The following is a 21,036-nucleotide window of genomic DNA, read 5'->3' as shown; positions in this document are numbered from 1 at the left end:
GACAATCACAGACATGAAGCACTCCAGCCACTGCTGCTCTGACTCCAGCTACAGCCTCCTCTGGAGTGACCATGCTGCTGTGGAGATTGTCCTAATTAAACGTTGCCGGCAGAGCATAACGTTATCATGGTGTGAGTGGGCCGTAGCCTTTAGAGGCTGCGACAGTTCGCTCTACACTTGCGCACTCGTTAGCTCATTGATCCCACCATTCCATCAAGCGGTGATTAATCCATTTACTCTCCCTCTATGCCCCTCCTCTCCCTCCCTCTGTCCTTTCACTCCCACTCTCCGTTTTTTATTCAACCACAATTATAGAGTAACCTAATGAATCCGTTACTGGTAGCTGTGTGAGGCATGGTGGCCGCGGTGTGTGTGGATTAGAGAGCACTGCCTGTTCTTTTCTTCCCGGAGAGCGTTGGTTCACTCTGGGAGATGGAGATGACAGCATGGCTTTTACAGCATCGCCTGCTGGCCTGCAGCTCTCTTCTCTTTAGCGGTGGCGTTTTTAGCAAAAGCTGCCTCTGAAATCCGATGAAACACCGGGAGAGGCTCCCTGGAGATAGCGCTGATAGTGTTGCCTGGGGTGGGGTGGGAGACCTTGAACCAGGATGACGCAAACTAAAGGTGGAACTGGGCTGTTTGTAAGCTACCTCACATAATCCTCCCTAGATGTTCTTTGTGTTGTGTCTTGGTCTGGGTTGAGGAGCGGTTTGAGAAGCTGTTCTCGCAGTGGGATATGAAATGTGTCGGCTAGTTTTTAACTAGTGTGTCTCAACTGTGGATGTGATTGATTTAGTGTTCACGTTGTTATGACAGAGTGTCACCTCCCCTGCTCTCAGCAGTGTGAGAACCTGACAGTCATCACACACACTGCCTCTGAAGGTTTAGCTCTGATGTCTGAGGGCTTTCTCTCATTACACACTCGCATCCGACACACACACACACACACACACACACACACACACACACACACACACACACACACACACACACACACACACACACACACACACACACACACACACACACACACACACACACACACACACACAGTATAAGTATTGATTGAGCTACTTGTCTTACTACGCTGGAGCCCTGTTTGGTCCAGGCCAGGGTGAGGGGAGGGTTGCCTGTCCAGGTGCAGGTGAAGGCAGCGTCCATCCCAATGTCCACGTTCATGGGCTTGGGCTCCGACAGCAGCCTGGGACCAACTGTAGAGGAGCCCAGGACACCATCAGAACTAATACAGCCCTTATTCACCATTCATTATGACTTTATTATATCCCCTAAGGCCTTTTCAAAGCATAAAGCATATGACACAGTATCCTCCAAAGACACGATAACTCTTGTGACGAGGGTGAACATGTGTTCACAGACACACTACTTGGATTACACTATAGGCTACTAGTACTGTACTATGATGCACTGATGTGCTCCACTCACATTGTACATCCACCAGGGTGCTGACGTTGGTGCTGCCCACTGAGTTGGACACTTCACAGGAGACAGGGTCTGTGAAGTACGAGTGGTCTACCGTCACCTCCAGGCTGTCCCCGTTCGCCTCCGAGATGGGGACTCCTCCCTTGGACCACCTGGACCACCAGATCACCACATCACATAGGGTTAGAATGTCAATTTACCACATCACATAGGGTTAGAATGTCAATTTACCACATCACATAGCGTTAGAATGTCAATTTACCACATCACATAGCGTTAGAATGTCAATTTACCACATCACATAGGGTTAGAAGGTCAATTTACCACATCACATAGGGTTAGAAGGTCAATTTACCACATCACATAGGGTTAGAATGTCAATTTACCACATCACATAGCGTTAGAATGTCAATTTACCACATCACATAGCGTTAGAATGTCAATTTACCACATCACATAGGGTTAGAAGGTCAATTTACCACATCACATAGGGTTAGAAGGTCAATTTACCACATCACATAGGGTTAGAAGGTCAATTTACCAGCTCACATAAAGTTGCAAGGTCAATTTACCACATCACATTGGGTGACAAGATCACTTTGGTTTACCAGAACATATTGGGTTACCATGTCACTTTGGGTCACTAGATAATTTTGAGTTGTGCCATAATAATAAAGTCCAAACTGGACCAACTAAAAGGCTAATAGTTCCATAATAATGCAGTACACACTGACTATGAAAGAAATGAACCTAATAAAGTGTAGGTTGAGGTGCTGTTTTTTACCTGTATCCTGTGATCTCAGGGTTGGCAGAGGCAGAGCAGATGAACAGAACCTTGGCTCCCTCCATGACAGTCTGGGGCTGGACGGACAGGGTCACTGATGGAGGGTCTGCAGGATGGAGGGGAGCACACAACATTACTGAGAGGTGAACATAGTATGTGTCATATCTATCACTATGGAGGTGTCACGACTTCCACCGAAGTCGGTTCCTCTCCTTGTTCGGGCAACGTTCGGCGGTCGGCGTCACCGCTCTTCTAGCCATCGTCGATCCACTTTTCATTTTCCATTTGTTTTGTCTTGTTTTCCTACACACCTGGTTTTCATTTCCCTCATTAATTGTTGTGTATTTAACCCTCTGTTCCCCCCATGTCTTTGTGTGGAATTGTTTGTTGTAAGTGCTTGTGCACATGATTACTGGTGCGCGTCGGGTTTTGTACCCATATTGGTTATTTCTTTATGCCGTTGGTTTTTGTATTAAACTGCTCCGGCTATTACCTAGTTCTGCTCTCCTGTGTCTGACTTCCCTGCCACCAGTTACGCACCCCTTTACAGGAGGATTCTACAGTATATGAAGGCTGAATATGTGTCAGTCAAGGGAGAAGGAACAGGACAGCAGTACTAAAGGAAGCTCTGTGAACACTGGAGGTATGTGTCACTGAGCTAGGACCTATATGAAGGGGTGTGTGTTTGTCACAGAGAGGTTAGTGTATGAATCATTGAAGGGTGAGCGAGTGCATGTGCAGGCAGGCAGAACTAACCACTCTTCCATTAACTCTAAAGTGGTGCTGGGTGAAATGTATTTATTCAACCAAAGCCCTCAACTAATGCCTAGAGTATATAAATAAATATATTATAGATGATATATGTGTATAGGCTACTACCTAGTCGTTATTGGCAGTATATTTGTCACTATAAACTTTACCTATAGGACTATGTCCCAATATCCACACTAGCATACTAGTATCCACAATAGCATACTAGTGTCCATGGACAATACATCAGTACATACTAAGTAGTATGCAAGTGTGATAGTTGGTAGTTAAATGTATTTGACTCTGAATTCTCCGTCCTCTGACAGAGTGTTGTACCCAAGGTGTGTCCCCATCACTGGGACGAGGGCACTACAGAGTGTTGTACCCGAGGTGTGTCCCCATCACTGGGACGAGGGCACTACAGAGTGTTGTACCCGAGGTGTGTCCCCATCACTGGGACGAGGGCACTACAGAGTGTTGTACCCGAGGTGTGTCCCCATCACTGGGACGAGGGTACTACAGAGTGTTGTACCTTAGGTGTGTCTCCATCACGCTGGACGAGGACACTACAGAGTGACTGTAGGGGACACTAAGCATCACTGAGGACACTCACGCTGGACGTTGATGGTGACGGAGGTCTGGAGTCCGGCGGGGGCGGCAGGGTTGAGGACGCGGCAGGTGTAGGTACGACCAGAGTCCTTGTCCTCCGGCACCACAGGAAGCATACTGACAGCCAGTTCCCTCTTCCCATCCTCCATCCGCGTCTAGGAGAGACAGACCAGAGACATGGAGATAAGACATCTACGATGTTTTCTGTACATCTCAATGGTCAAGACAGACAAGAGACAGCTGTTAAACATGCAGAGGGAGTTATGAGTCCTTATTTCACCTCTTGGGTTAGATCCATTAATTAATATATGTTGGTCCCTAAAGAGACAAAGGGGTTTAAGTAGGGAAGTAAGGTATAGAATAGGTGTAGCCTCATGTAAGGCCCTGCTGAGTCTTCCCCCTCTGGGTGTCTGTGTGACACTGCGGGACCTATCTTTCTGACGTGTGAGGCATTCAAATTGCCATCCAGTCCATTGGCATGGCAGTTAAATCATATATTTTATGATGTGCCTGGGGATATGTGCTGTTTCCACATTTCTGAGAGTGCTCCCAGTCAGCGCTCCTTGTTTGTCATCATCTTTGAGATCTATTTATTGCTCACAGGAATCAATACGCCTAAGTGAGGAAAGGGGTAGATTCTGGAGATATCGCCCGTCGCTTTCGAAGGACACACAAAAAAAAACTCACACACACACACACACACACACACACACACACACACACACACACACACACACACACACACACACACACACACACACACACACACACACACACACACGGCTGTCAGACAGTGTGCAGTAATGGCAGAGGTGTCTGAGTCCGTATTTCTGGGCTGTAGCCGTGAGGACGGGGGGCCGGGGGAGGGTTGTCTCACAGGCAGCTCTGGAAAAGGGCAAGGGCAGAGCAGAGCCCATTCCCTGGATGGACGGACAAACAGACAGCTGAATCAATGAATCACTTCCTCAGCCAGACACACAAAAAGCATTTTTACGCTAGATCGAGTCGCATCACTCCCTGTCATCACCCCTCACTCTGCCCCAAGCCACCTCTCCCCCTCTCTACCTCCCCCTCACCTACTCTAGCCTTCCTTCTCTCTAAAAGCACCAGTTTTCTTTCTTTCTTTCAGTGAACTGTATCTCAGTATCTCCCACCCTTCTTTATTTTACTCCCACTTTCTCTCTCCCTTTCTCTTTCTCTCCCCTCCTGTCCCCCTCCTTTTCTCCACTGCTGGCTCTAGTCTCCTTAAATGTGTCATTTAGCATAGATTAGCGTGGTCAGAGAGCATGACAAATGTGACTCTTTCCCGACTGCGGCTGGTTCACGCTCTGGCGCATCCCCCCATTGTGTTTCGGCATTGTTGTGGGTGATTTCTCCTCGGCAGAAATTCTACTGTATCAAACGCTCATGCCTGTCTGAGCTTTGGCATGCTCCAGTTATGTTGTAGTGTCGATGCATTAGAGTGCGGGGGGGGGGGGGGGGGGGGTTCAGGTATGAGTGAAAAAGGGGAGGGCGACTGCAGAGAGGGAGGTAGTGAGAGAAGGAACAAGTCCTGAGAGAGAAAGAGAGCGAAATAGAAAAGAAAATGAAGAAAATAGAGAGAAAACAGGGAAACGGAAAAGGAAGAGTTGGCTGAGAGAAAGTTGCTGCATTTTGAGTAGCTGCTGTACCTTGCCTTACCTGCTTAGATGGGCTCTGCTGTACCTTGCCTTACCTGCGTAGATGGGCTCTGCTGTACTCGGCTGTGCTGTGTTGGTGTTGTGTGGGTGTTAGTGGATCCTGAGGAGGTTGGGCATGGCCCTGCTCTCTCTAACCTGCCCTGGCTCAACCTGTTATCTGATTGTGCTGTAGTCTTTCTGTACCTTGGAGTATATGGCCGTGTCCATGACCTCTCCGTCTCTGTACCAGGTGATCTCGGCGGCAGGCTTGGCCCCCGAGGAGCGGCAGGTGAGGTTGTAGGGTGTGTGGGCCTTCACACGTATGATAGGACCCCCCTCCACCACCGGGTCTGTGGGGGGAACTACAGGAAGAGAAGGAGGAAACACAAAGCATTCATGTTAGAGAAGAGAAACAACCCACCAAACTGAAAGCTCCTTTTACAGTACACAGCTTCTGAATGAGAGGAACATCTAGTGAGATTAATGTGATGTGTTAACGCTGCATCAATTCATCCACTGCACACAGAGAAAACAATATCCTTTCATCATCGTGTTGGTTCACGAGGTGTGTTTCTACTTTGTAGACTGGAATGGAAACCGACAACATTTGGCTGTGAGAAGAAAAAAACAGAAGAGCTATTTAATTTTCCTTCTTAACATTGAGACTGGCATTAATACTCTCTTTTACTCCCACTGTTGCCCAGTGATGTTTCATCTGAATTGCTTATTTGTTCATTTATTTGCATGGTTTCGCACAAGCAGAGCGTGCCACCTCTGATGAAGGCGTCTATCTCCCCAGGCAATAACGGCAGGCGTAAACAGCAGCAGGCCTGCGCCCCGGTCTCTCTCTTGCTCCCTCCGCTGAACCAATTTCTGTGTGTGTATCTGAATTGTCAGAGGTCCTTCCGCCACTGCGGCCCGGACACTAATGGAATCCGAGTGCTAGGTGATTTTAATTTCCATGCCGACTCCCTTGGCTGCTCTCCCGCCGTTGACTCCTTTGAATGCGCCGGATTGCTTTGGTCTCATCTGGCTGCATTGACCCCCCCCCCCCCCCCCCCACACACACACATACTTCAAGACTCTAGCCTCTGTGTATCTGTGTTCTCGAAACAGGCCTACACACACACACCCCGGTCCCTGCTGGATTTGTTCCTCTCTTAATGCGGACGTTCTACAAGGTGTGAGGAAACAACATCTATCGCCTTTTCTGTCCACAAAGGCTAAGGTCAGTGTGACTGCGGAGGTGGCTCACGCTCACGCTAACCAATCAAACAGTCCATCCTCGCCCACCTCCACTCTGTGCTGTGCGGTGCGGTGCGGGCATTGTGAAGCAGGGTCGGGGTGGGTGTATGTGGGTGTGTGTATGTGGGTGTGATCTCTATTGACTGTGCGGCACTGTGCTCTCTTGAGAGGCGCGTGGTCGTTGAAGTGTTCCTCATCATGGGTCGTCAGAATTCACATGATCAGCCTTTCATTTGCTGCCTTTTCTTCTCACCCTCGTCTCGCTGCTTAAACGAGCTCATAAAATGACAGAAACAAGCAGGGCAGTGAGGAGACAGTACAGTAGCCTAGCCTTGTTGTTGGTGCATAGAGCTGAGGCTCCAGTGTCTTCTGTAACTGTCTCTCTGCTTTGTTGGGTGTATTTGCCAGATCATCAGAGAGACGTTCAGTAAAGACTAATGAATGTGCTGCTGCCTGTTCCCCCATCGGCCACCAGGTGGCAGCAGTGTTTCACTGTCTGGGAGTCCCACGAGGGGCCACTCTCTCCTCACCCTCCCCTCCGCCATCCCTCTCTCCACCACCACCCTCCTCTCCCCACCTCTGGATGCCTGGTGAATATGTAGATCACTCACATTGCGTCAATGTAAAAGCTGCCCCACAGTTGACAAATATTGTGACTCACTGTAAAATGTGCTAACTGTGCAGATCTTGACTTTTAAGTGTCCATGCAAGTCATTTGTGACTGCAGCAATCACATTATCCTAGACTTACACAGTCTTGATTATCGATACTGAAGGAAAAACAGTTTTTTTTGCTGGCTCTGCTGGGTTTGAAAAATATTTACAGGGCTGATATACGGCAGTAAGTACATTTTCCAGGTGTTATTTGTGAAAGCTGATAACAGCAGGTGATGTCATAAACAGTCCCAAGACATAGAAACCATGAGCATTTTTTAAAATGTGTGTGTGTGTGTGTGTGTGTGTGTGTGTGTGTGTGTGTGTGTGTGTGTGTGTGTGTGTGTGTGTGTGTGTGTGTGTGTGTGTGTGTGTGTGTGTGTGTGTCAGAACCATAATGAAGATGGGTGCCTGACAATCTCCCTCTGTAGAGCCAACCTGCAGGTTTTGGCTGGAGGGCTGCTGTGCAGATCAGGGTGTGTATTCCCCTGTGTGTGCCTGTTTGTGGTGTGTGTGCAGCAGCTGTGTATCTTACCTAGAACAGTGAGCTTGGCTCGGTGGGAGCGCAGTCCGGCCTGCGTAGCCTGACACTCGTACACGGCGTCATCCGCCAGTTCTGCCGAATCGATCATCAAGCTGTGCTCGCCTGATAGCGGGTCGCCCATTAAGGAGTAGCGTGTCCACCCTGCATTAAGCCAACACAAGGAATACAGTGAGTCAGAGAATGGGAAAGAAAACAAGAAAACAAACCCAACAATCAACAGCAGAACAACAAACCCAAACTGGAATGAAAAGACTGCAAAATGAGCAGACTCACGCCACAAACAAACGCCAAGGGCCTTTAAGACATAAATGGAAATGGTGCTGCACCACCCCCGGTTAAGCACTGAGCCGTTCAGTTGGCTGAGCAGTGTGAGACTGGCTAGGGGAAGGCAGCAGCTACATGTGAGATGGGGGCGTGAGGCGACTGACTGTCCTTTAAAGCACAGACAAAATCAAGATGTAGTGTCTAAGGTCAGCCCCGAGCCTCTCCACCTTCCCACTAGTCCAGAACACAGCTAAATGTCAGCGCGTGACACCAGCCAATTGATTATCCACCTTGGTACAAAAGCCTCAAAATGCTAAACAACAAATTAAACGCTCTTTGTCTGTTTGCGGTAGAAAGACTGTCTGCAGTATATTTGTTTCTCTCCACCTCCATTAATTTGAGTAGACAGACAGACAGAGAGCCAAGGCTTCCTAATGAGACCATGAATTGATCAGGGGAGAGAGAGAGAAGTAGGGGAGCGAGAGTGTGAGAGAGAAAGACAAAGAGAAAGAGGGAGATGGGGGAGCCAGAGGGGGAGACAGAGAGAGGGGGGGGCAGATAGAGAGAGAGAGAGAGAGGGAGTCAGAGAGATAGAGGGGGAGACAGAGAGAGTGAGGGGGGAGACAGAGAGAGAGACACACAGAGAGATGTTGGTCAGATCAGATACCTGGCAGATCTCTCTCTCCACCCAGCGCCAGGCCGTCTTTGGTCCACTGCACCATTCCCCGGTACCCCACGATAACACAGGGCAGAGTCACCGATTGGTCAGACACCACTACCTGGTCTTGGGGCTGCTGGGAGAAGTAGGCTGCTTGGGTAGCTGTTGGAAGAACGGGGGAGGTTTGATGAGTAACATGTAATGATATAGTCTAATAGCGTTACTTGAGCCAAATGCATTGCCATATTTAGCCTGGCCCCATAATGGACTGGCCTGTTCATTCTGTTGTTTACGTGTTGCCATGTTGTTACATGGGGTGGATGGAAAATATGTATTTTCCCTTTAAAATGGTGGCTGAGCTGAGCAGGAAGAGTCAGCTGCCTCATGACTTATTTAACTCTTTCCCCAGACCATATGGCAGCCACCGCATGGTGACATGAAACAAGCACACTGCGGAGGAAAGAAATCTGCCACTCTTTGGGGGAGCTTTTTGTTAAAATGGATGTTAAACAATCAAATCTCCATTAAGTGTCCCAGGGGAAGCATCCGTCTGAGCCTGCTCAACGTCAACCAAGACACCTGCCTCTGTCTGTTCCATTGCTGTGTTTAAGGATGGGACACACACACACCGAACACACACACACACATGAACACACACACACACTGAAAGCTGTTGGCTCGCCTTCACTCACACACACTGGAATACTCACTCACACTCACAACACACACCACTCGCGTCGCAACATACACCTGCTCAAACACACACACACAAAGTTTGAATACGACTCCTCTTTCCCCCTGTTTGTGCCACAATGCTGGAGATTGAGTATTACAAACCCAACTGACAGGGGAAGAAGATGGCTCCCCTCCAGAGGTAGAGCTAAACCATTGGGGGAGATATGAAGAGAGGAAGGGGCTGAGAGAGAACAGAGTTGGTTGGCTAAGTAGAGAAGAGAGAGAGGGCTTTATCTTTCCCTTTCCCTTAAAAGAAAGAACCTTACTTTTTTTTTCTTTCTCTCTCTCTCTCTCTCTCTCTCTCTCTCTCTCTCTCTCTCTCTCTCTCTCTCAATTCAATTCAATTCAATTCAAGGGGCTTTATTGGCATGGGAAACATGTGTTAACATTGCCAAAGCAAGTGAGGTAGACAATACACAAAAGTGAAACAAACAATACAAATTAACAGTAAACATTACACATTCTCTCTCTCTCTCTCTCTCTCTCTCTATAGGAGAATGGGGGACCAGGGGGAAGATAAAGAGGGGTCTATTCACTCAGTGCTAAGCCCTTCTCCAATGGTTCTCTGGGTGGGAGTGCTTAAACAGACAGGCTGGGGGCTCTCCTGGGGAAAGAAAAGCCGGTGAAAGGAGGGCAACATACGGCGACCAGAGACGCGCTATTGTCCTCTTGTCCCTCTCTTTTAATAGGCCTCTTCATTTCCAATCAATCCTGCTAAATGCAAGTTTAATAGCTTTTCAATAGCAGATTTTTCCCCCCGAGGGAAGCTAGGATTTTCTCTCTCCTTCTCAACCCGCTCACCCCTCTCCTCTCTCTCCCTCTCCCCTCTCACTCACTCCATCATTCTCTCTAGCTTTTCTTTCTTTTCAAAAGGGGGCTACCGAGGTTGGTTGGTGGTGTTTGTTCCCTACTCAATTATCCACTTCATCTAGGGCTGGAACAGGACCACTGACTGAACCCTGTTCTTCACCTCCTCCCCCACCTCCCCACCTCCCCACCTCCCTCCCTCCCTCCCTCCCTCCCTCCCTCCCTCCCTCCCTCCCTCCCTCCAGTATAATCAGACCTGCCAAACAGTTAGCCCATCAGGAACGTGAGTTCTCCATGGCTCAAGCCTTGCAGCTTGCAGCTCTCCTAACAGCTACTGCTTTCCCACGTCTGCCCAAGCACTCTCCTCCTTTCTTCTCCTTTTAGGTTGAGAAAGATGGAGAGAATCATGTATAATAGCAGTGAATATCACCAGGAAAGTCCACTAACCCCAATTCCCTTCATATTGCTAATGTCTTTAAATAAGCATATCAATCTGTGTGTGTATGTGTCTGTGTCATAGACTGCAGATCAAAAGAGTCCAATTTGAGTGTCAATGAGCAGTGAAATGTTTTCATGCTCAGGCTATTAAGCATTTGGTAAAGGCTGGCATTTTCTAGTCATGCCTTCAAAACTGCTGCTTTTATAGGCTGTCTGTCCCTAATGTTCGTTTTTTTTAGCTATATCGAGCATTTTCATAGGCCGCTCCGCTGGATGGCGCGTTGGGGATTTTCCTCTTTATGCTTGCTGCAGTATAAACATTGATTGCAATTAAGTATCTTGCCCACAGTACCTAAATGTTTACAATGGGCCATCCTTTATCACACTGGCAGGTTGTTAGAAATGGATTACATCTGTTACAACTGTTACTTTCTCTCTGTCTCTCTCTCGGCCTCTCTCTTGGTCTCTCTCTCTTTCTCTCTCTCTTGTTTTCTCTCTCTCTTTCTCTCTCTTGTTTTCTCTCTCTTTCTGTCTCTCTCTCACTCTCTCTCACATTCTCTCTCTCTCTCTCTCTCTCTCTCTCTCTCTCTCTCTCTCTCTCTCTCTCTCTCTCTCTCACACACGTATGGGTACATTTTTATATATAGCCTGTGTGATATAGACTGACAAATTGCTTCACACCATGGAGTGATTCATTGCATTCCAAATTCCTTATTGAGAATGCTCAACAAAACATCTCCGGTGGCTAATGAGTCATTGCATATTCCTTTAATTCCTCCTTGCTGAATTAGCCAATTCCTTGACGGTGTATTAGCAGCTTAATTACATGAATACATTTCTGACAGGGGAGAGAGGGAAAAAAGGAGAGGAGAGGACAGGAGGGGAGAGGAGCCGTGGGTGTGAAGTGGTCCTCGTGTGTTGCTGTCTACCATCTCTCACAGGTAATGATGGGCTGGTACTTTTCAAAAACAGGTAACACCTCTGACCTCTGTGTGTGTGTGAGTGTGTGTGTGTGTGTGTGTGTGTGTGTGTGTGTGTGTGTGTGTGTGTGTGTGTGTGTGTGTGTGTGTGTGTGTGTGTGTGTGTGTGTGTGTGTGCGTGCGTGCGTGCGTGCGTGCGTGCGTGTGTGGGTGCGTGCGTGCGTGCGTGTCCATCCCTCCAGTACAAGGTCAAAACACATTTTAATCCCAATTTTTCTAAACGGAATATAATTTCACGGCAGTGGATGCACAGAGGAGGTTAGTGTGTGTGTGTGTGTGTGTGCCTGTGTGTGTTTGTTGTAGCATAAATAGGGCAAGCAAATTGTAAGGGATTGGAGGGCACATTTAGCAGTTACTTTGACATAGTGACTTTGCCTTCTCCGTCACACGGTCAGAGTTAAGTCCAGAACAGCAGGGCTGACATGGAGCATAACATATTAAAGAGCTTTGCAGTCCCCTGGCACCAGCCTTCCTCTCTCTCTGTGCCATCTGAACGGATAGGAAGGGAGGGAGGCACACTGCTGCTGATGGGGACAGGATGGACAGATGTCTCCAATGATCCGCTACTGGGCATCTGCACTGGGGACTAACATGGCCTTGATGGAATTATGGGGAAGTGTGTCTGTGTGTGGCAATGTGTATCTGTGTGTTCTGTTCTATTCTCAGTGCAGTCCAATTAAGTAGTGGATGTGACCTTTGGGTGCACTGGGGCTAACTACTGAAAGCAGCAAATCACTATAATCATAATCTTTCATGCCAACATAGCGGCCTGGCTAAAACAGGCTTGGAAGCCCTAAACCCCAAAAAAGGGATCTCGCACCACACACACACACACACACACACGCACGCACACACACACAAACACACACACACACAGACACTTTATGTATATTTATCACTTCAGTGTCCTCGTCATGCTAGTGTAGTTTCCATGGACAAGCAGGGAGACTCAACAACCTACTTCAGCTACACAGGCTGCCCTTGGTTATACAATAACACTTAAAGTGTGTGTGTGTGTGTGTGTGTGTGTGTGTGTGTGTGTGTGTGTGTGTGTGTGTGTGTGTGTGTGTGTGTGTGTGTGTGTGTGTGTGTGTGTGTGTGTGTGTGTGTGTCGAGACCCAGACTAAGAGGTTCTGAGCTCAGTAGACGAAGGAACAGTTTCTCTTTCAGGATAATCTTGAGCGTCCTTTCTTCCCATCCACTGAAGTCCGGCTCTAGACAGCACCGCCCCGATCGAACAGGCTCTATAAACATGAGCACTCTCAACTTGACTGGGCAATTGCTCCATGCAGTAATAATTAAAAATGTCAAAAAATATAACCAAATATCTACTGGTGTCCTGTACACTCTGACAGTAGCAGTGTTCTATGTGTCAGTGGTGTTGGTGTGGATATTCCACAGTAGCAGTGTTCTATGTGTCAGTGGTGTTGGTGTGGATATTCCACAGTAGCAGTGTTCTATGTGTCAGTGGTATTGGTGTGGATATTCCACAGTAGCAGTGTTCTATGTGTCAGTGGTGTTGGTGTGGATATTCCACAGTAGCAGTGTTCTATGTGTCAGTGGTGTTGGTGTGGATATTCCACAGTAGCAGTGTTCTATGTGTCAGTGGTGTTGGTGTGGATATTCCACAGTAGCAGTGTTCTATGTGTTGGTGTGGATATTCCACAGTAGCAGTGTTCTATGTGTCAGTGGTGTTGGTGTGGATATTCCACAGTAGCAGTGTTCTATGTGTCAGTGGTATTGGTGTGGATATTTCACAGTAGCAGTGTTCTATGTGTCAGTGGTATTGGTGTGGATATTCCACAGTAGCAGTGTTCTATGTGTCAGTAGTGTTGGTGTGGATATTCCACAGTAGCAGTGTTCTATGTGTTGGTGTGGATATTCCACAGTAAAAGAGAGAATAAGAGGGGGAGGAAACACAAGCAGAAAAAAAAGAACACAAAACAATTGGCAAAAAAAGTCACGCTCGGAATAAACAAGCCCTCTCCCCAAATACCATCCATTGTACTGTGTCTAGATACGGCCTCTAAATCGGGCTGCAAATGCAAGCTCCATTTCTCTGTACTGAATGGTTATCCTTTTTGACTCAGGGTCTTTTGTCTTCCTCTCATTGTCTCTTGCTGCATGTGTTTGTGTGTGTATATGTGTGTGTATGTGTGTGTGAAAGTGTAAATATCCCGCTGTATGTGTGAGCGTGTGTAGAACGACAGCACATAATGCTTAGGTAGCCGAGCAAAATAGTTTGTTCCAATGGGGATCCCTGCTCCCTACCGTCTCAGGTCTGATTGGGCCAGGCTGTAATCTCATTACCATGTCTCCTACAGGAGTTGTGTGGACTTGGAGGGAAGCGAGCAGAGGAAACCACCCACCACCCAAACACCATCATAGTCTCTAGTCTCCAGACACAGACTGAATCTGTGACCGCCTGCATCTGCTTCTCTAGTCTCCAGACACAGACTGAATCTGTGACTGCCTGCATCTGCTTCTCTGGTCTCCAGACACAGACTGAATCTGTGACCGCCTGCATCTGCTTCTCTAGTCTCCAGACACAGACTGAATCTGTGACCGCCTGCATCTGCTTCTCTAGTCTCCAGACACGGACTGAATCTGTGACTGCCTGCATCTGCTTCTCTAGTCTCCAGACACAGACTGAATATGTGACCGCCTGCATCTGCTTCTCTAGTCTCCAGACACGGACTGAATCTGTGACCGCCTGCATCTGGTTCTCTAGTCTCCAGACACAGACTGAATCTGTGACCGCCTGCATCTGCTTCTCTAGTCTCCAGACACAGACTGAATCTGTGACCGCCTGCATCTGCTTTTCTGGTCTTCAGACATGGTCCTGGCTGAAGCATGCCTGTGTTTGTCTCTCTCCCTTTATCTGGCCTTGTCTCTCATGCCTTATCTCCTCCCCGCCCCGCATTCCAGACGCACTTTTCTTCTCTCTCTACCCATAAACCCCTTTGTGTATTTTTGTGTCTAAATTGCAGTCTAACAGCTTTTTAAGAGCTGTTTTGCTGGAGTTTAATCCTCCTAGCCTCCCCTTTCAGCCTTTCTTCCATTGTGAAGATTCTTGGCTCAGACCCGGACCTCTTTTATACGGAGAAGATCGGCTCATCCATCCATCCACCCGCCTGCCCCCCCTCCCCTCCCATCACCACCCAACACCCTCCATACCCACCATTCTCTTCTACCATCCCTCCATCCCTCCACACGTCAGCCTCTCCGCCAGATTCCCCCATCCCCCCTTCCTCTGTGTATCTCTTATACTATACAGTCAGTCAGCCATGATCCCTGAAATCAGTGCCTTGCAAGCTCCTTTTCAGAGTTATATAAGGTGTTACTAATTGTTGATTTGCCTTCTCCATGGCACCACTCGCCTTCTCCTCTCCACACTCCCCCCGTCAGCATCGTTACCCAGCCTTCCTGTCCCTCTCTCTCTCTCTCTGTTCTCCATCTCTTTCTCTATCTCTCTCTCTCATTCACACTCTCTAATTCTCTCTCTCCCTGTCCCTTTCTCTCCCTCTTTTTCTCCATCCCTGGCGTGAAAATTGCAAGGGTTTGTGTCAGCTTGTCAACACACTGTGCTAGAAGAACCAGGACAGCGGGAGGCAACAACAAGAAAAGACACACTGGAGTGAAAACCTGAGGTACTGTACGGTTGTAAAGAAAAATAACCATAAAAGTGGTCTCCTGTCAGGTCTAAATTGTAAAGGGCCGGGGCTGTAAGAGGCGATTGATGGAATGCTGTAATCAGTCCGTCACATGTGCTGTCACCCTGCATGACGTTGATTTCCACGCTGCTCCCATCAGGGCGAGGCAGACTGCGAGGGAGGCGGGCCAAGGAGGAGCTGATCGCATGGGCAAGCAGCGGCTGTGTCTCCCTGGGCACCTGCCACCACAGACACAGTGGATGGAGTGATAGAGAGGTAGAGAGGAAAGGAGGAGAGGACCGAGGAGTGCTGAAGGGAAAAATACTGTGTGTGTGGAGTGTGTGTGTCTGTGTAGGGTGTGTGTGTGTGGAGTGTGTGTGTCTGTGTAGGGTGTGTGTGTGTGTGTGGAGTGTGTGTCAGAGACACTGGCACAGACACTTCCTGTGCTCTCGCTGGTGTCTCTAGTGAGCAGGAGAAGTTCTCTGAGTGTCATTATACCACAGTTGCCATCCCATTCACTGCTCCACTCCAGTGCCTAAGAGTTGACACTATACAGGGGGTGGCTGGCTGACTGACTGGCTGGCTCGACGACTGGAAATGAAAAGCCATGGAAAAAAAGAGGAGGGCAGAGGGGGGGGTTGGCGGTATAACATTGTCTGTACACATCAGCCAACAGTCTTGACAAGATGTTGATTGAGCCAGCCTTGTCATTTGGTTCCCTCTTGCCCCCTGGTGTTTTCAGTACAAGACAGCTGCTGGCTGAATCAGTGTGTCATACTCACTCCCAGTCCGCCCCCTCGATCTCTCTCTCCTCTGTCTCTCCCTCTCTCTTCTCCCTCCTTCTCTCTAGTACCCAGTATAATTTACTGTGCTTTTAAATCCTTCACTTCTTGTGCCGTTTGCAAAAGCCTGGGTTTAGCGCGCACACAACAGCTGACATGCTGGATAAAATGGCACTAGTGCTCAACATGTGACGGGAAGCCTAGCTGCTCAAAGATGGGACTCAAATAAATAAATAAACTCTTCTTTTTACATCCACCCCACTTCGCTCCCCAGCTGCAGAAAATCACAAGTAAACAACAACAAATAATTAAACAATAGATTAAAAATCTATAAAACAATGAAAAGATAATGTTAAAAAGTGCCTCCTCCTCTTTCTCGCTCTCTTGCACTTTCTCTCAAAGGCAAAGGAAATGAAAACAAAGGAATTCTCCACTTAGACTCCACCACTGGGACTGGGTCCAATGTCCTGGGGTGTCAATTAATTTAGTCCAGGGATTTGTGGCCTACACTTCCTAATTGAGCCCAGTGGAGGCCCCCTTGGCTCTTCGCGATAGGAAGTAGTGCGTTTCATAATGAATACTTTTTTTCTTCCTTTATTATTATTATTTTTTAATTAGGGTGGTAATGTTGTAAATGTATGCATGTCAGTACTATTGTTGTCTGCTGATGCTGCTGTGCTGTGTGCTGGTGTTGTTGAACTATAAAGCAGAGGCAACCTCTGTTGGTAACAGTGGTGGCGGCACATTGAAGTCAAAGCAATTTTTTTGTGTGTGTGTTTGAAAATAAAAAGACTGGTTCAATGAGAGTCTCATTAGTGCTGCTTAATGTGTGTGCTTTATAAAGCTTAGAGGTTAATGTCGAATTGGCATCCATTCCGTTGAAGCTTCCCTCTAATTTGAGATGGAATTTTCTTCTCTTCCCAGGACCTGACAGAGGGCTTCAGAGGGAGAAAATGACTTGTGTGTGAACTGTATATCCAACAGGGATAAACATGAATGTAATTAAACCATTTCACAATGCTTTTTATTCGTTTTCACTCTCACGGTTGTATCACACAATTTTTTAAAATTTTGTCTAGGCTACTCTTCCCCACACCTCTGAAACTCCCTGGCACGTAACTCCTGGCGATTACACAAATTACCCAGCGACGTCCCGGGAGAGGCATAGATCCCGGGGAAACAGCATAGACCTGTCCTCCACAACCCCAGCGCCTGTCTCCTCTTACAAACCATCTTCAAACCGTCGTTTATTCATCAATGCCCGCTGTTTCACCGGCCACCACCGTTTCTATTCCCCTTTCTCTGGGAAAGATGGGGAAAAAGGCAAGTTTTAATAAAATGGCAAACTTTATTCCGTTCATCAGATTACATCTGCCTTGAGACACTCTTTTAAAATTGGTGATGACTAAGGGCTTTCAGAGTACAATAAAGAGAGGAGAGGGGAAGAAAACGTTACCTGGCGAACTCAATACATCCTGCTTTGGGAAAGAAGGGAATAACCGAATTTCCTGAAACTCAATTTCTTAAACGTTGATTAGTGCAGCCGCGTAATTAGAGTGAAATGTGAAGTCAGGCTTTTTTTTTTCAGATTCCACCGCTTCCTCTCGAAAAAGCAGGCCGTGATTAATGAATAAATGATTAATGAGAGAACAAATTAATCAATTAATTATTAAGCAAGCACTCTGAACAAGAAGAAGGGGAGGATAGCAGCCAGCAGGGAAGAAAAGTGATGGAGGGATGGGTTGAGGTGTGTGTTATTAGAAAGAGGGGGATTTGGAGAGAAGGTTCTGCTTGTTTGTTCACTCAGTTTGTGTAGTTTTTCCGAGGTGGGAGGGAGGGAGACGGAAGACAAGAGTGAAGCCAACCCTTTAACATTTGTTCAGCTCGTGTCTTCTTCTCTGTAAACTCCTGACTCAGCTAGTACTGTCTTGTAAGTGCTGATCTTGTAACGTCAGGCTTTGCAACTTCTCCAGTACATCAAGGCTGTGGTCATGTGATTGTGTAATGGTGTAGCCTGGCAGAACCTCAAACTACTATGCGGCGGTCTGTGGGCACTGGGCGGCGATGTTGGTGGGCGGTGACTGCTGCCATGCGACCACACGACCAACACCGAATGCCCCCCTTCCCTCTCCCGCAGATAACCCAAAGTCCCCCCCACCCCACCCCCTGGCTTTAAGTAGGACACCCCATCAATCTTTGATAATGTGTGGCGTGGGCCTCTCCAGTGTGACCAGGGGCTGATGAGACATCGCAGCGGGGAGTTGATGTATGAAATGTGGGCCTGGACTGTAATTGTGATCTACTGTAGTGTTTCCAGTCAAGTTGACCTTTTTTCTTCCATATTCATTGCTGCAGTGATATAAAATATGTGTGATCTACTCCCCCCTCAGGATCCCCCTTCTCCTCCCCCTCTACACTTTACTCAGTGCTGGGGGGACTGGCAAATGTCCCATAGTGCACACACAACAGGATATGACACACAAAATATTATTTTATGATGGGATAGGTTTACTGAGGGCCATTAAAATGCAACATAACTCTATAAAGCCTATCCTTCTCCACCCTACTCCTACCCCAACCTCCTCCCTTCTTACTCCAGGAAAACATATCCTCAAAGCTTGAACATGAGAGGAATAGCTTTCATCCCGGCTTGGTCTCCTTCCTGGCATTTATTGCTGGCCTTATTACAGTTTTTCTCAATTGCTAAAACACTAAAACCCATTGGCTGAACAAAGTTCTCAGTTGCCTGGACTCATTTAGCTAATTATGCAGTCTGTTGTCAATACCTTAAACCATTTCACATGGTAAAACACAATTTGCAGATCTCACTTAGACTTTTCAGCAAAACTCTAAACACATTCTGCACTCTAATGCACATGTCATCCATACTGGTAAACACAAGTGGCAACAATCAAATACAAATAGAGAACACATGTCATTGATTGAACACAACCACTCAAAATTGATTTAACCTGTTTCAAATGATGCGACACAACCAATATAAGCCAGTTCAGAGAGCAAACAGGTTGTTGAAGGTGGGAAGGAGAAAGTCTGAGAATGGATAGAAGAAACAATGTGAGAGGACGAGGACGAGTGCGTATGCGAGGTGGGCGACGAGGAGGAAGAGGAGGAGGAGGGCAAGAAAGAGGAAGAGGAGGACGAAGAGGAAGAGGAAGACAAAGAGTGGAAGTATCTGATGAAATTCGAGCAACAGTTATAGACCATGTTCTTGTCCATGGACTGACAATGAGGGAAGCAGGACTTAGAGTGCAACCCAATTTGAGCCGATTTTCTGTGTCCACCATAGTAAGGAAATTCAGAGAAGAGAACAGCTACAGTATACTACTGTATTTTTGTAATTGCAAATTTACTGTACTACACTATATGCAGCTTTTTCAATAGACATTTGTAAAGTTAATCACTGTATGTATTGTACTGCATGAATATGTTTTGTAACTGCACAACTACTTTTTGTAGAATTGCAAGGCTGCCACATGCAGGTGGAAGGACAGCTATATTCACTCGGGAGCAAGAGGCCGTTATAGTTGGCATGGTCCTTCAAGATAATGCAATACGACTCAGAGAAATCCAGGAACGAGTGATACAAGACAACACACACTTCCAGGGAATCGACAGTGTGAGCATTTCCACAATTGACCGTGTCCTCCATCGTAACAGGATGCGAATGAAACAAGTATACAGAGTAACTTTTGAGCACAACTCACCAAGGGTGAAAGAACTGCGAGCTCAGTATGTGCAAGTAAGTGTACATTCAGAAACAATTACTGTAATCCAGATTGTCTACAGTACTAACACATACTATGTGAATGACATTACTCTTCAGTACATACAATGTATGTGAATCAGAAGCCTAATTGTACTCTACAGTATAGCACTGTCTCTGTACGACTTACAAAATCCTACATACAGTATATTGTATTTCTACACAGACAATATTTGACTTGGAATCCTTGGACAGACCCCATGAGTTCATCTTTGTCGATGAAGCAGGCTTCAATCTAACAAAGAGGAGAAGGAGAGGCCGAAACATGATTGGACAGCGGGCCATTGTTGAAGTCCCTGGTCAACGAGGTGGCAATGTCACAATCTGTGTTGCTATCAGCAACCATGGTGTTCTACATCACCATGTTACACTCGGGCCATATAACACCCAGCACCTTCTAAGAATTATTGCCAATCTAAGAGATATTTTATTTGAGCAGCAGGTTCAAGAGCAGCAGGGTCAAGAGCTAAATGAGAATCCCATTCCCACCTATGTGATAGTGTGGGACAATGTCAGTTTCCACCGAGCTGCTCAGGTAAGGGAATGGTTTAACATCAATGGGCAGTTTATGAATTTGTACCTCCCTCCATACTCGCCTTTCCTGAATCCGATTGAGGAGTTTTTCTCCTCTTGGAGATGGAAAGTGTATGATAGACAACCCTACACCAGAGTAAATCTGCTGCAAGCCATGGATTTAGCCTGTGGTGATATAGGTGAGGAATCATGTCAGGGCTGGATACAGCACACAAGAGGCTCTTCCCCCGTTGCCTCAGGAGGGACAATATTGCTTGTGATGTCGACGAAGTGCTCTGGCCTGACCCAGCCCAAAGACAAGAAGAAGCACATTGATCACATGTTTACTGATTTTTGTCCCTTTTAGTATTGCATACTGTAGTACAGTGCATTGTAGGCTGTATACTGTAATTTCTGATAAATTTTGAGCTACTATGATAGAACATGTTTTCGTTCATCAAAAGACAATGACGGAAAAATATGAATATTGTTTTAGATTAAAAATGTACTTCTCCCTGAGAATTGTATGTTTTCAACAATGTGTTTTCTATTTTTCGGGGTGTATTGTTTACTGACTGCTTGAGAGTGTATATCATTTTGATCACTTTGTTTATGATTTGAAAGCAGTGTTTGATTTTCAGAAATTGTGTTTTAGCAAGAGAGAGAGAGAGAGAGAGAGAGAGATCTGACCTGTTGCCACAAGAAAAGGCCAACCAGAGGACGAACAAATCCCATTGTA

General features: G+C 47.0%; 1 protein-coding gene across 1 annotated transcript in view; it reads right to left on the bottom strand.

Annotated features, from left to right (window-relative positions):
* The window catches only part of LOC120048549 (kin of IRRE-like protein 3), a 46,775-nt gene that overhangs the window by 5,781 nt on the left and 19,958 nt on the right, over positions 1–21,036 (bottom strand). The window contains exons 2-8 of the mRNA XM_038994627.1: positions 8,615–8,767; positions 7,675–7,824; positions 5,446–5,603; positions 3,588–3,738; positions 2,225–2,330; positions 1,444–1,592; positions 1,084–1,211 (exon numbers count right to left, since the gene is read on the bottom strand). Coding sequence (XP_038850555.1) covers positions 1,084–1,211; positions 1,444–1,592; positions 2,225–2,330; positions 3,588–3,738; positions 5,446–5,603; positions 7,675–7,824; positions 8,615–8,767 — 995 coding nt within the window. The remainder of the gene's footprint in view (positions 1–1,083; positions 1,212–1,443; positions 1,593–2,224; positions 2,331–3,587; positions 3,739–5,445; positions 5,604–7,674; positions 7,825–8,614; positions 8,768–21,036) is intronic.

Source organism: Salvelinus namaycush, chromosome 5 (assembly GCF_016432855.1).
Source record: "Salvelinus namaycush isolate Seneca chromosome 5, SaNama_1.0, whole genome shotgun sequence".
NCBI classification, from domain to species: Eukaryota; Metazoa; Chordata; class Actinopteri; order Salmoniformes; family Salmonidae; genus Salvelinus; species Salvelinus namaycush.
The sequence above is the reverse complement of the archived record's forward strand: the minus strand, read 5'-3'. Positions and strand labels throughout refer to the sequence as shown.